This window comes from Bos indicus x Bos taurus, chromosome X, assembly GCF_003369695.1.
Source record: "Bos indicus x Bos taurus breed Angus x Brahman F1 hybrid chromosome X, Bos_hybrid_MaternalHap_v2.0, whole genome shotgun sequence".
In the NCBI taxonomy this organism is placed as follows: Eukaryota; Metazoa; Chordata; class Mammalia; order Artiodactyla; family Bovidae; genus Bos; species Bos indicus x Bos taurus.
The window spans coordinates 108614509-108629218 of NC_040105.1; the positions used below are offsets into that span (position 1 = coordinate 108614509).

At 48.4% G+C, this 14710-nt stretch overlaps 1 protein-coding gene across 1 annotated transcript; it reads right to left on the bottom strand.

The window, feature by feature from the left end:
* Window positions 1–7018: 7018 nt before the first annotated feature.
* On the bottom strand, window positions 7019–12889 carry ZFP92 (ZFP92 zinc finger protein). Its single transcript, XM_027534849.1, has one exon. It carries the CDS (start codon window positions 12885–12887, stop codon window positions 11673–11675), a length of 1215 nt encoding a protein of 404 aa, XP_027390650.1. The 5' UTR covers window positions 12888–12889; the 3' UTR covers window positions 7019–11672.
* Between the last annotated feature and the right edge of the window lie 1821 nt (window positions 12890–14710).

Genomic DNA, 14710 nt, shown 5'->3' on the forward strand with positions numbered 1-14710 from the left:
GGCTGGAGATGTCTTTCCGTGGAGAGTCCACAGGCTATGGGGCACCATGTGCATAGGACTTCAGCTTATATCTTTACGAATCCCATCTGTCTATCTTCTTTTGGCTCAGTTTTTGTTCTCCCCTCCCCTCCTAGTTTCTCAAGAGGAATACTAACCTCCTTTGTCAGCTTCCATCTTGAATCAGTAAGGCACTCAAAGTGTGCAATTTTGCCCTGAATGAGATTTTCCTTTGTCTTGTACATTTGTCACTAAACATTGCTCTTTGCTTTGCATTGGGAGACGCTTTCAAATTTCACTTTTCATTTCCTCACCTGTCTACTTCTTGCATAGTAGAGTTTGTCTTGGTTTCCAAGTTGTTGAGACTGTGGTAATCTTTTATATGTGTATTTCGAATTGTACTGGATAATGGTCTGAAGATATATTGCTTAAGATTTTGGGGTGGGGCTGTATTAGCTTTCTAGGGCAGTTTTAACAAAGTACTACAAATTGTAATGTCCCCTTTTTATAAAGGCCCAGTCCTGTTGGAGTAGGACACACCCTACTGACCTCATCTGTACTTGAACATCTCTGTGAATCCTGGTCTCCAAAGGTCATGTGCTAAAGTTCTGGGGGTTAGGACTCTTAACAGAATTCAACCAATGCTGCTGCTGCTGCTGCTAAGTCGCTTCAGTCGTGTCTGACTCTGTGCGACCCCATAGACGGCAGCTCATCAGGCTCCCCCGTCCCTGGGATTCTCCAGGCAAGAACACTGGAGTGGGTTGCCATTTCCTTCTCCAATGCATGAAAGTGAAAAGTGAAAGTGAAGTCGCTCAGTCGTGTCCGACTCTAGCAACCCCATGGACTGCAGCCAACCAGGCTCCTCTGTCCATGGGATTTTCTAGGCAAAAGTACTGGAGTGGGGTGGCATTGCCCTCTCCGAATTCAACCAATAATAGAGGTCAAATGCATGAAACATTTAAAATGCCCAACAGACTGAAAAAAATTAATGTCCTCTGAGATGTGTGCTTTTCACTATTTCTCTAGAATCTAGTTTGATAATTGCACTATTGAATTTCTCCTTTTTTTTTGTCCACTAGATCAGCCCAACCCTGTGATACAGTATTAAAATACTCCATTATCATTGTATTTTACTGACATCATCCCACCTGTCTAGTAGTTTTTCTCTGAGCACTTAGTTGCCATGTATTCGTATGGCTTTATGACTGTAGCAGTCAGGGTGCTTCTGAGAAACAGGACAAGTTGGAGAGCTCTAGATATGTGTACATATGGAATCGGCTTATATATATCTGGGGGCTGGCAACTCTGAAGTCTGCAGAATGAGCCATCGGGCCAGAGACTCAGGGAGGAGTAGCAGATTGGTCCAAAGGCCATTTGGAGGCAGAATCCCTTCCTCTTCGGATGACCTCGGTGTTTTTGTCATCAGGCTTTCAGCTGATTGTATGCAGCCCACCCACATTATGTAGACTGACCTGCTTTCTCAGTTGCTAACTATGTTTCCCTGTTATGCTAAGTCACTTCAGTCATGTCCGACTCTGTGTGACCCCATAGACGGGAGCCCACCAGGCTCCCCCGTCCCTGGGATTCTCCAGGCAAGAACACTGGAGTGGGTTGCCATTTCCTTCTCCAATGCATGAAAGTGAAAAGTAAAAGTGAAGTCGTGTCTGACTCATAGCGACCCCATGGGCTGAAGCCTACCAGGCTCCTCCGTCCAAGGGATTTTCCAGGCAGGAGTACTGGAGTGGGGTGCCATTGCCTTCTCTGATGTTTCCCTGTTAATCTCATCTCAAAAATCCCTTCACAGTGACATCTAGAGGGATGCCTTGACTGAACACTGGGAACCCTAGCCTAGCCAACTTGACACAGAAACCTGCCGGCACAATGACTGCTCCACAGCCTTGTTCTATGTGCTTTACCTTGTCTGTGGAGATGGACCCACATGGTTTGCAAAGTCACCACCCACCACTGATTCCTTCATCTCCTCTTCTTTCCTGAGGCTTCTGCCCTGTGTGCTGTGTAGACAGTTTCTTCCCTTGCTGGGTGAGTGGCTGTGGCTGGGACAGGAACCCCTGGCCTGCATGTGGCCCCAGATTCCAGCTTCCAGAGTTGCCTGCCATCTCAGTAAACAAGAAGTTATGCCAGTGATCAAGCCATCAGCCACTGCAGCTGCCCCAGTACTGTGTATCCTGAGAGGAATTCAGGATGGAGAAAAATAGGATACTGATCCTAGATAGTTAATGTGTGTATCAAGGGAATGATATCAATGAGCCCAGACCCTTGAATCTCTCCCCCACATAGAAAAGCATGAAATTCATTAACTTGCAGTGTCTGTTTTTGGTGATTAGCAGCAATTTTTTGGTGTTTGACTACAATTTTGTTGTTTTGAAGCAAAATCTGGCTCCTCCTTGACCTCTCTGTAACAGTTTCTCAGAGCTCTCTGAAAGGCTTTCTCCTGGACTATAATCCTCAGTAATGGCCCCAAATACAACATAATTCTCAACTTTTAGGTTTTGCTTTTTTTTTTCAGTCAACAATCCATTTCTATTGTCACTGGTTCCTTATATTCTGAAGCTTCTAAGAGGTTTTTCTGGGATTTCAGGAATGTTCAATAGGCAATGCCCTGGTTTGTGGTAATCAATCTGGTTTCAAACTTGGGGAGCCCACCCACTGTGTAGACAAATCATCACAGTCCCAGAGAGTCCAGTAGGGGAGGGTGGGCCCCAGACCTCAGATCCACGTCCTCCCACTTTAGGCTCCCTGCTCCTGGATCCTGCCCACCCACAGTCCTCTCCACAAAAGTAGAAATGAAAGCAAACAACTTCACTCCTCAGTTCAGTTCAGTTACTCAGTTGTGTCCGACTCTTTGTGACTCTATGGACTGCAGCATGCCAGGCTTCCCTGTCTATCACCAACTCCTGGAGCTTGCTCAAACTCATGTCCATCATGTCAGTGATGCCATCCAACTATCTCATCCTCTGTTTTCCCCTTCTCTTGCCTTCAATCTTTCCTAGCATCAGGGTCTTTACCAATGAATCAGTTCTTCACATCAGGTGGCCAAAGTATTGGAGTTTTACCTTCAGCATCAGCCCTTCCAATGTATATTCAGGACTGGTTTCCTTTAGGATGGACTGGTTGGATCTCCTTGCAGTCCAAGGGACTCTCAAGAGTCTTCTCCAACACCACAGTTCAAAAGCATCCATTCTTCAGCACTCAACTTTCTTTATAGTCCAACTCTCACATCCATACATGACTGCTGGAAAAACCATAGCTTTGACTAGATGGACAAAGTAATGTCTGCTCTTCAATATGCTGTCTAGGTTGGTTATAGGTTTTCTTCCAAGGAGCAAGCGTCTTTTCATTTCATGGCTGTAATCACCATCTGCAGTGATTTTGGAGCCCCCCAAAATAAACCCTGTCACTGTTTTCATTGTTTTCCCATCACAAAGCCAGAAGGAATCCTCAGTCTTTTAAGTCAGGCAGTCCTTCCCAAGACTCCTGGTGATCTGAGTGGCCCTCTGTGCTGGGAACTGCCTTTATCCTCAGGACCAGAAAGCTTTCTCTCTGCCTGAAGATTTGCATTTCAAAGAGGTGACTCCAGGGCCCTTAAGAAGAGCCTTCCTGAACTGTAAGGCTGGCAGGAGGCGGGCCAGCTCCAGGGTTCACAAAGGGGAGGTGGATCTCCGTAATGGTCTAAAGAAAGGGAGGGCAGAAAGGTTTCCTTCCAGCAGCTTGGCTGAGGCTTTCCCACAGTCTTTCCACCGCAAATCTCAGCTTGCAGGCCTCCCACAGCCCTGCCTGCTGCCCTCGGGCTGCCTTGTGGCTTCCCAGCTACTGCCCCACACGACTCGCCTCTCTGGGGACACTTGGGTGTCTGATGAGTTGTGTGGACTCTGCTCATGCGGCTGCTCTCTGCTGAATGAAGCACATGACCTCCCAAAGGCCCACCCACAGGGGATTGTCCCTTCTCTGGCCGGCTTCCCTGCCATTTCTCCGCCTTGGCCACCAATCTGGGCATAACCGGGGCTCGGGGGGAAAGGGAGTGCTCTGGACAATGCCAGCTGGTAGGCCTTCCCAAGGCGAGATGGTGCATCTTTAGAAAGGCCTAGCTCAGGTTGTTACCCATAGTGGTCAGTGGACCCCATCAGTGTTGGCAGAAGCCTGGGGTGGGGTTGGGGGCCTGGCCCGTAACCAGGTGAGGAAAAGCCTGTGGGGAGGGTGGGCACGAGGAGTGGGCAGCCCCGCAGAAGGCTGGCCAGTGACCGTGGCATGTGAGAGGCTACACGGGGTCAGGGAAGCTGTATAACCTTCCATTTAATTTGGATTAAAAAAAACAAAAGTGAAACTGAAGTTGCTCAGTTGTGTTTGACTCTTTGCGACACCATGGACTGTAGCATACAAGGCTCCTCCATCCATGGAATTTTCCAGGAGTACTGGAGTGGGTTACCATTTCCTTCTCCAACAAACAAAGGAGATACTGAAAACTCATCCCCTGACCGCATGGAGCCTCTCACCTGCCTGCCAGGGGGCATCTGGTTGAGAAGCTGGAAATCCTGCTCGTGGAGAAAGAGTGAGCAATGAATTGTTGACCTTTCCTCTACATGTGCTTACCCTGGAGGTGGTGAGAGGTACCCAGCAGTTGGGACAGAGCCTTGACTCTTGGTGATGTGTGGGGACTTTGCCAAGGGGAAGAGCCTGGGTGCTGGGCCCTGCCCCTACCCACCCTGTTCCCCAACTCTGTGACCAGCAGACAGGACTTCACAGGGTGGCCTCAGTTTCTCCCTCTGTAAAATGGACACAGAACAGTTGTGCCAGGAGGATGGATTGAACCCAGGGCAGGGCACACATCAGCTGAGTGGTGAGCGTCAGTGACAATCCAGCTCCTGCTCCTTGGAACCCTGGCCTAGAGGCTTGGCATGTTTGAGATTCTCATTATGACCTCTGAGCCCTACCTGCTGCCCCCTGCCCACTGCCCTCATCCCTCCACCAGCTCCCTGGGTTCCACTATGTTCTTGTCTGGGCTCTACGGGGACCTCGATATGCCAATTCTTAGACTTGGTGGATGTGACCTTATTTGGAGAAAGGGTCTCTGCAGATATAATTATATGACAAATCTTGAGATGAGGTCATCCTGGATTAGCCAGGTGGGTCTCAAATCCAATGACAGGTGTCTAGCAGATGGATCTGAAAAAAACTAGATATCTATATAGAAAAAATGAATTGTGAATTGACCCACACCATACACAAAGTTAATGAAATGGATTATGGACCTAAATGTAAAAACTAAGACTATGCAACTTCTATAACAAAAGTGCGTCAAGGCTGTATATTGTCACCCTGCTTATTTAACATATATGCAGAGTACATCATGTGAAATGCCAGGCTGGATGAAGCACAAGCTGGTATCAAGATTGCCGGGAGAAATATCAATAACCTCAGATATGCATATGTCACCACCCTAACGGCAGAAAGCAAAAAGAAACTAAAGAAAGAGCCTCTTGAGGAAAGTGAAAGAAGAGAGTGAAAAAGCTGACTTAAAACTCAATATTCAAAAAACTAAGATCATGGCATCTGGTCCCAACACTTCATGGCAAATAGATGGGGAAACAATGGAAATAGTGACAGGCTTTATTTTCTTGGGCTCCAAGATCGCTTCGGACGGTGACTGCAGCCATGAAATTAAAAGACACTTACTCCTTGGAAGAAAAGCTATGACAAACTTAGGCAGTGTATTAAAAAGCAGAGACATTACTTTGCTGACAAAGGTTCATATAATCAAAGCTATGGTTTTTCCAGTAGTCATGTATGTATGGATGTCAGAGTTGGACCATAAGCGCTGAGTGCCAAAGAATTGATGCTTTTAAACTGTGGTGTTAGAGAAGACTCTTGAGAGTCCCTTGTACAGCAAGGAGATCAAACCAGTCAATCCTAAAGGAAATCAACACTGAATATTCATAGGAAGGACTGAAGCTGAAGCTCCAATACTTTGGCCACCTGATGCGAAGAGCTGACTCATTTGAAAAGACCCTGATGCTGGGAAAGACTGTGGGCAGGAGGAGAAGGGGACAACGGAGGACGAAATGGTTGGATGGCATCACTGACTCGGTGGACTTAAGATTGAGCAAGCTCTGGGAGATGGTGAAGGACAGGGAGGTGTGGTGTGCTGCAGTCCATGGGGTTGCAGAGTCGGACATAACTGAGCGACTGAACAACAAAACTATACAACTTGTTTAAGAACATTGGGAAAAAAAAAGAAAAAGAAAATTGAGGATCAAATCTTAGTGGCTCAAGTTTTGAAAAGATTTCTTAACTGTGATATGAAGAGTGCAAGCTATAAAATTTAAAAATTCATAAATTTGACTTCATCAAGATAAAACCATTCCTTCTCATCAAGAAACAGCTATGAAAATGAAAAGGGAAAAAGAAAAAAAAAAAGAAAAGGGAAGCCACAGTCTGGGAGGAATATCTTCAATACAAGTATCTGACAAAGGACTTGTATCTAGAACTCTTACATTAAATAACAAGACAGCCCAAGTTAAAAAAAAATGGGGAATTCCCTGGTGGTCCAGCAGTTAGGACTCAGCGCTTTCACTGTGGAAGGCCTGGGTTCAATCCCTGGTCAGGAATCTGAGATTCTGTAAGCTCCATAGTGCAGCCAAAAAAAAGTAAAAAAATATAAACACACACATTGCCCAGTTAAGATATATGACTGGCTGATGAGGTTGTAAAAAGTTGCTCAACATCATTAATCATCAGGAAAATGCAAATCAGAACTACAACATGATCCCACTTCAACCCACCAGGATGTCTGGAATCACAAAGATGGACAAAAACAAGTATTGGGATGATGTGCAAAGTTGGACCCCTCATACATTTCTGGTGGGAAGGTAGCATGGTGCAACTGCTTTGGAAAACACTTTGGCAGTTCCTCAAACAGTTAAACATAGACTTACTATGTGACCCAGCAATTCCACTCCTAGCTATATATGCGGGAGAAAGGAAAACATCTGTCCACACAAAAAATTGCACACAAAACTTCACAGCAGGTTTATTTGTATAGGCCAAAGCTTGGAAAACCCAAGAATGTACCAAAATCATTTTGATCCATTCAGACAATAAGACTAGTACTTAGTGATTAAAAAATGAAGAACTTACACAACAACCTGGATGAACTTCAAAGTCATTATGCTGAGAGTCAGGCAAGATTTCAATTACACAGAATTCTAGAAAAGGCAAACCAATGTGGAGTGACAGGAAGAACAATCGCTGTGAGAAGCGGGGGTGGCAAGAAGGGGTAGGAAGGAGTGAGCACTGGGGCATACAAGGTAACTTTTTGGGGTGATGGACATACATTCACCATCTTCACTGCTGTGGTTTTACAGGTGGATATGTATCAAAACTCATCCAATTGTACACTCTGAATATGTGCAGGTTTTGAAAGATGAACCAGCAACCTTCAAATCCTAGAGGACCCTTGTGTTGTGATGTCATGGACACACTGTGGCTAGCACAAGAGGAAACCATCTAAGTACAGGTACAAGTGGGAACTGACTTGAGGGAATAAATGGCAGCAAGCCACGACCCAGGGTGCTTTGCAAATTTGGCCACTCCTGTCTGCCCTTCCCCGCCCCTCCAGTACTCTGTCCTTTTGTCCACTTTCTGCATGGAAAATTCTTCAGAACTGTCTAGATGACTCCAGTGTACACTTAGTGGTCTTCAATGTGTAAATTCACAAACTCTAGCAGTTATCATCTGCAACTTTTTTCTTCCTTGATCTTAGAATAATTCTCTCATGTTACAAAAAACTGCTCTTCTTCAGGAGCCAGCTATAGACCACGCTTCTTCGTCTGACACTCCTAGCTGTTTGTGCACTGGTTCTAATGACTCTTTACCCCATGTCTGCCCTACAGAAAGCCCTCCATCCTCCCAGAAATCCCATGATCTCTACTCGTCTTCAAAGTTCACCTGGTACTAAGTTCTACCCTGACCTCCACACAGCACTTTGCTACCTAACCAGGGAAAGACTCAGCATCCTGAACTGAAAGCTGCCGTGTCCCCCTACCGAGGCAGGAATGGCAAAAGCAGGGTCCTGGCCCCTCTGGAACTGTTCACAGGGAGTTGCCTCCAGCCTGGGCATCCTGCTTCCCCTAGGCTGCCACAGCATGGGCCAGAACCAGCCCCAAGAGTGAGGGGGAAGCCATCCAGTAAAGAGTTAGAAACTAAGGACATTCAACAACAATGGCAACAGAATCCTGAGCCCCCTTCTCAGGCACCAGGCAGCTTCACAAAGGGGAACAAGCCTTGCAGGCAATGTAAGCAAAAGGTCTAAGACACCAGGTCACTGATGGGGTGCTCTGCCTTCCTGTTCTAGGAGTCCCAGTGGCCTTGGGTGGCTGCCCTTGGTCTCTATGCAGCTCCGCTTGGAGGGGTCCTGGCTTCCCTTCACGCCCAGACACACTGTCTTGGCTCCCCCTCCCCCAGTCTAGGTCAGCACCCTTTCCTGAGACCTTTCACCAAACTGCTGTTACTTCAAACCAACACCCAGACCTTCCTTATTTGTTTACACCCAAAGTCAAATAATTCCGTTGGGACAGTTGACCAGTTATGAGAAGATACTGCCGCAGCACTTAAACAGCTCTTAAAAAGTGTCCCAAATTTGGAAGAGCAAATCATGTGCTACAGGCTGATCCAGCATCCGACAGGGTCATCTTCGGAGCTGAAGCCCAGTCCAGAAGTGTGGAGTGTGAATTTTGTTGGGGGGCAGGTGGTGAAAAGCAGGCAAGACATTCCCCAACAGTCTCAGCTTTTACACTCCAGTCGTCATCAGAAAGCAAGTGCGGGCCACAATTGCAGTTCCCCACCTAGCGAGAGGGGAGCCCGATTTCAAAGCATGGTAGAAGGCAAATAGCAAGCATCCTCTCTGGACACTCTGGATGATTCCATGTGATACCCGTTTAGTTCCTGATGAATACCCGATTGATTACCACCACATGTGCTAATGAAGAGGCGTGAAAATCTAATGAAGAGGAGTGAGATGAAATGGAGAAATGCCAAACCAAAGATGCATCACTTATACATGTCATATATCTGGGTAAGCACTTAGAAACCCTGGAGCCTTTCAGGGCACTGAGACCAGAGCACACGTTCCTGGCATCTCTGCTTGCATCTCTCCAGGCAAGTCCACTTTCTGTTGAAAAATCAGACATCACCACCTGTACCCCCAGTATCTAGTCATCTCTAGGTGGGTACCAAGGTAAAAAAAGGTGCTCACGTTCAAAATTTAGTCAGCTTATCCAGTGGAACCAATGGGATGATGCTGTACTGGGGAGATACACCTTTTCTTTATTAAAAGTTGGTTACTGACCCATAGGAGTGAAGCCATTCACTTTCTAGAGCGATGGAAATGGATAGCATTGTGCATGGATTTACGCTCCTTCCGGGTCCGTCATGAAGCAATTGTTGCCCCTATCCTGGGTCCTCAGCTGAACAAAAAGGGGACCAGAGCCCAAGCACATGGCCTCAGGCCCCTATCCCCTGCCCTTTGTGGGGATGGGCTTCCTGAAGCCCTGCTGCCTTAAGACAGATTGTCTGGCACCTCAGACGAACAACACACTTCCCAGTGACCTCACCACAGAGTCCAAAGACAACACTCCTTTAAAATGTCTTTTTCTAGTGGAAAATCCAAAGCTGCAAATACTTTCCACTGCCAAAAGGTAAGGTTGGAGCCAACTGTGGTCTAAAACCTGAGGTCAATGTGCTAAGGGGACAAGATTCATTTCACAAATATTTACTAAATGCTGGGCTCAAAGACAACGTGACACACAGAGCAAAAAGAGGCTGAAATAAAAGCAAGTTACAACAACTAAAGAACTTTTCCTAAGTCACAAATGTGTACAAGTGATGGTCATATAACTGTATGAAATGACTCGATCTCTATCTCCTTCTCTCCCTCTCACTTTCAGAGTCGTTCAAGCAGTGGGCGCTCCAAGCAGCATGTGCAGGAGCCCTACATTTCCAAGCCCAGTTTCTGGCAGGGGAAGTACGTGCTTCTCAGAGGCCCAGAGGGGGAAATCTCCAGCACACCCACCACCTGCCTGCCCTCTGGCAGCCCGTGTGACTGAGCCAAAGACCCTGGCGGGTGATGAAGGGGGCTGGCAGGTGGCGATCCAACTGGGATGCAGGGCTGAGAAGGGCAAGGGGCAGAATTCCTGGTCCCAGCTCTGGGGACAGTGTGGGCAGAACAATCCAGACCTGCCAGCAACTTCCCCCCAGGCAGCACAAACTCTCCCCTGCAGAGTCTCTGTGGGTAGGGTGGGCAGAGGGTGGCTTGCAGTAAAGTGCCATTTGAAGGCTTCACCCTGTCTCTGCAGGGATAGGGGAGGGGGTGAGAAGACGAGCCAGGCTTGCCAGCAAGCTAATTGACCGTCAGGCCTGAGGTAGGCCCCTTTCTCCTTCCTGAGGTCTTCTGAGAGGGTTGGAAGGATTCTTATTTAAGGGGCGATTCCCTGACACTCCCCTATAGCAAAAATTTCTACTATGACTTACATTACACCTGAATGCAGAAACATCGAAAGCAACTGAACCTCTAATATTGTAACAAACATCATGTGAAAGCAAGAGCCATTACTGGGCTTGCTCTGTGCAAATTCCTAACCTGGCCTGCTTTCCTCCTGATCAGCACTAGGCATGAGGGGCTGCTGTTTCAGGGGGAGAAGCAACTTAAGTTGGGCGCTTTAGGCACTGAGGGTGGGGAGGAGGAGCAGACAGACCAGCCCGGCCCTTGCAGGCTGAATCTGGAGGCAGTGGGTGGGGTGAGCCAGGGTGCGGGTAGGAGATGAAAGGCAGCAGGGCAGCTGGTGGCAGTTGGGAGGGACCTGAGCCCAAGGGCTCCTCTCTCTGAGAGGGGAAGCCGAGAGTCCCCAGGCCTCATCCTCTTTGAAGGGCCCAGGGAAGCTGTCCTCCCAAATCCCCCGAGCTCCAAAAAGATGGGTCCTGGGTGCTGCTTCTCCTGGAAGCAGCTGGCGGTGCCCGTGGGAGGCTGCGGCTTTCAGGCACAAAGTCAAATGGCCTGGAAAAAGTATGGGCCACTGCTCAGCACAAAAGCAGGGTGTCCTGTGAATTACCCCCTGGGGAGATGCCACTCTCCGTGGGCTGACGTGTGGGCACACAAAGAGGGCACGAGCAGTTTACCATCGCAGTCTCTGAGTCCTTTCTCAGACCATTTCTGATGAATTTTAGGTGATGTCACAGTCCAGCCACAGCCTCGATGTGGAGCCCACAATTTTGAGTGCTGCCAAGTCCCTTCCACTACTAAGCTTTTAAAGGATTAAAGTGCTCTTTGTGTCTTCTACCTGAAAACACTAACAACTCTTGGGATGAAGTGAAGGCCCCCTATGAGATGATATGGGTCACTACTTAACTCAAAGCACTCGCTCCCTCCCACCCACAGCACGCAGGCCCCAGGCACAAGGGGCAAGGGCATTTTCAGCTGCTCCAGTGAGGAATACAAATGTGATAAGGGGCCAGTCTTCGGTGCAGTCTCTGGGGTACAACTGCATCATCAACGAGGGAAGGGAGGGGGACTAGGAGGGCTCATCTTAAAGTCAGCCTTCCTGCAGAGCACCCAGTCAGATGGCAGTGCTGGGGCAGTGGCACAGCTGGAGTCTTGAAGGTGATTCTCATTCTCTGGGAGGGACTCTGCAGTGGCTCTTTGGAGGTCCTGGCAGGCCAGGTCCATCTCTTGAGTTGTTCCCTTCCAAGAGGTTCTGGTGAATTCTCGGCTGCTGGTCAGGCTGTGGTTTCTCCTTGGAGGCCTGGTTGCAGTCATCACAGTGGCCGCAGGCACAGGGCTGTGGGCGGCTGTGGGTGCGCCAGTGCTTCAGGAAGGCAGAACTGTGGTGGAACGCCTTTCCGCACTCTTGACACACGTAAGGTCTCTTCTCAATGTGCACTATCTGGTGGTTGAGGAGGTTGAATCGCCGGCTGAAGGTCTTCCCACACTCACTGCACTCATAGGGCTTCTCACCGGTGTGCACCGGGCGGTGCTGGCTGAGGCCTGAATGCCCCCGGAAGGCCTTTCCGCACTCCTTGCACATGAATGGCTTCTCTTCCTTGTGGACACGCTGGTGGTGAATGAGCTGGGAGATGCCCTTGAAGGCTTTTGGGCACTGGCTGCATGTGTAGGGCTTCTCACTGCTGTGCGTGCGTTGGTGCTCAATTAAGTTGGAGCTCCTGGTGAAGGCCTTGCCACACACATCACAGGAGTAGGGCCGCTCACCGCTGTGGATGCGCTGGTGCTCCGTGAGTGTGAATTTGCGCCCAAAGCGTTTCCCACATTCATCACACCCATAGGGCTTCTCGCCAGTGTGGATAATCTGGTGTTTCATGAGGCTGGAGCCACGTGTGAAAGTCTTTCCACACTCACCACATGTATAGTGCTTCTCACCGCTGTGGGTGCGCTGGTGCTCCGTGAGTGAGAACTTGTGCTGAAAATGTCTCCCACACTCACCACACTTAAAGGGCTTCACGCCACTATGGATGACTTGGTGCTTGACAAGGCTGGAGTTCCGGGTAAAGGATTTCCCACACTGCTGACACAAGAACCGCCTCTCCGTGTCTTTGAAACTCGGCTGCCTTACAACCAAATCCTGCTTACCTCCGCAGCTGCTTCCCTGCATCTCTCTTCCCTCACCTGGGGAGCTGCCTTGGCCTTTCTCCTCAGGAGGGTCACCCCTGCTGGAACTTGTCTGTGGACAACAGGCATTTTTCTGTCTGTGCTCAAGTGTTTCCTCCGACTGCCCGGTTACCTGGCCCATGTTGCCAACCTGAAGATTGGCCCCTGGGAGTTCTTCTGGACAATTTTTCTCCTTTGAAATTGGCAGCTTGCTATTCATCCTGTCACCTGGAAAGACATAGAGAGCACCAAGTGTCACTACCTTCCTGGGTCTCAATTTAGGTTTGTTCTTTAACCCTCACCCTCACTCCAAGGCTGAGAAGAGCTGTCCAGATAAGGCCCCAATCAGAGCTGCTAACAAAATTCAATGCATAACACTTTCCAAAGCTGAGCTTCTGTCCCGTCTCCTCAGGAGACAAGGATTCCATCTCTCCTCATGCTGGACCCGCCTAGCCAGGCTGCCAGACTGTTAAGGGAGTGTCTTTCTTCTTTCCTTTTCTCACTTCCTTCCTCTCTCAGCCCTCCTACCACATGACTAGCCCCTCAATCCTGACTTTCAAGCTATCCCTGGAAGCCCCACTGCCACTCCCTTGCCCCTGAGGTCAGAGTTCTTTACATATACATACATATGTATATATACAATTTTATTTATTTATTTTTGGCTCCTCTGGGTCTTTGCTGCTGCATGGGCTTTTTTCTAGTTGCAACCCCATGGACTGTAACCCACCAGGCTCCTCTGTCCATAGAATCCTCTAGGCAATAATACTGGAGTGGGTTGCCATTCCCTTCTCCAGGGGATCTTCCTGACCCAGGGATCGAACCCAGGTCTCCTGCATTGCAAGCAGATTCTTTACTGTCTGAGCCACTAGGAAGCCTATACATATATTACATATATATATATATATATATATATATATATATATATGTATATATATGATTTTATTTATTTTTGGCTGTACTGGGTCTCTGTTGCAGCATGGGCTTTTCTCTATTTGCAGAGAGTGGGAACTACTCTCCAGCTGTGGTGCACGGGCTTCTCACTGAAGTGGCTTCTCTTCAGTAGTTGCAGCATGTGGCCTCAGTAGTTGCAGCTCCTGGCCTCTAGAGCACAGGCTCAGTAGTTGTGGTGCATGGACTCAGTTGCTCTGCAGTATGCGGGTTCTTTCCATCCCAGGGATTGAACCCGTGTGTCCTGCATTGGCAGGCACATTCTTTACCACTGAGCCACCAGGGAAGCCCTGCAGAAGGAGATCGAGCTCAGGGGTCTTAAAGAAAAACTTCAAATACACGTCACTTTCACTTGTAAACAGACTTGCTCTCAGAGAAAGAGAAAGACAAAGCTGGTGGAATGCATGATGGAGGCTCCCCCGCTCCAATGCTGGGAGAGAGGGTGCTTTCTGAGAGCACAGGCTGAGAGCTGTGGACTGGGGGTGAGCAAAGAGAGTAGCAGGCAAAGGGCATGGCCCATACCCAGCCCAAAGATGGGCCCCAGCTGGGCCGTTGGGGGAAGAGTGGGTGTCACAGCCTGTTTGAGCCCTGAGAAAGGGCAAGGGGACAGGGTCCCTGGAACAATTTAAATTGCCCCAAATTTACTTATCACCCACAATGAGCTGTCAGTTAACAATGTGCTGTGCTTAGTCGCTTAGTTGTGTCCCCCTCTCTGTGACCCCCATGGACTGTAGCCTGCCAGGCTCCTCCATCCATGGGGACTCTCCACACAAGAATACTGGAGTGAGTTGCCATGCCCTCCTCCAGGGGATCTTCCCAACCTAGGGATTGAACCCGGGTCTTCCGCATTGCTGGCAGATTCTTTACGGTCTGAGCCACCAGGGAAGCAGAAGTAGTAGAATGATGGGGGAAAAATATCTTAACACATGACAAAAGAATTCAACTTGAAATGTCCTTGCACCAATTAAAGGAGTACATTTTTATTTTAAAGAAACACCATCAACTGTCAGTGACTAGAGCAAAATTAATACTAAATCACTTGCAAGTAGCTATGAAACTAACCTCCAAGTTGGGACAAAAAGCTTATAACAAACC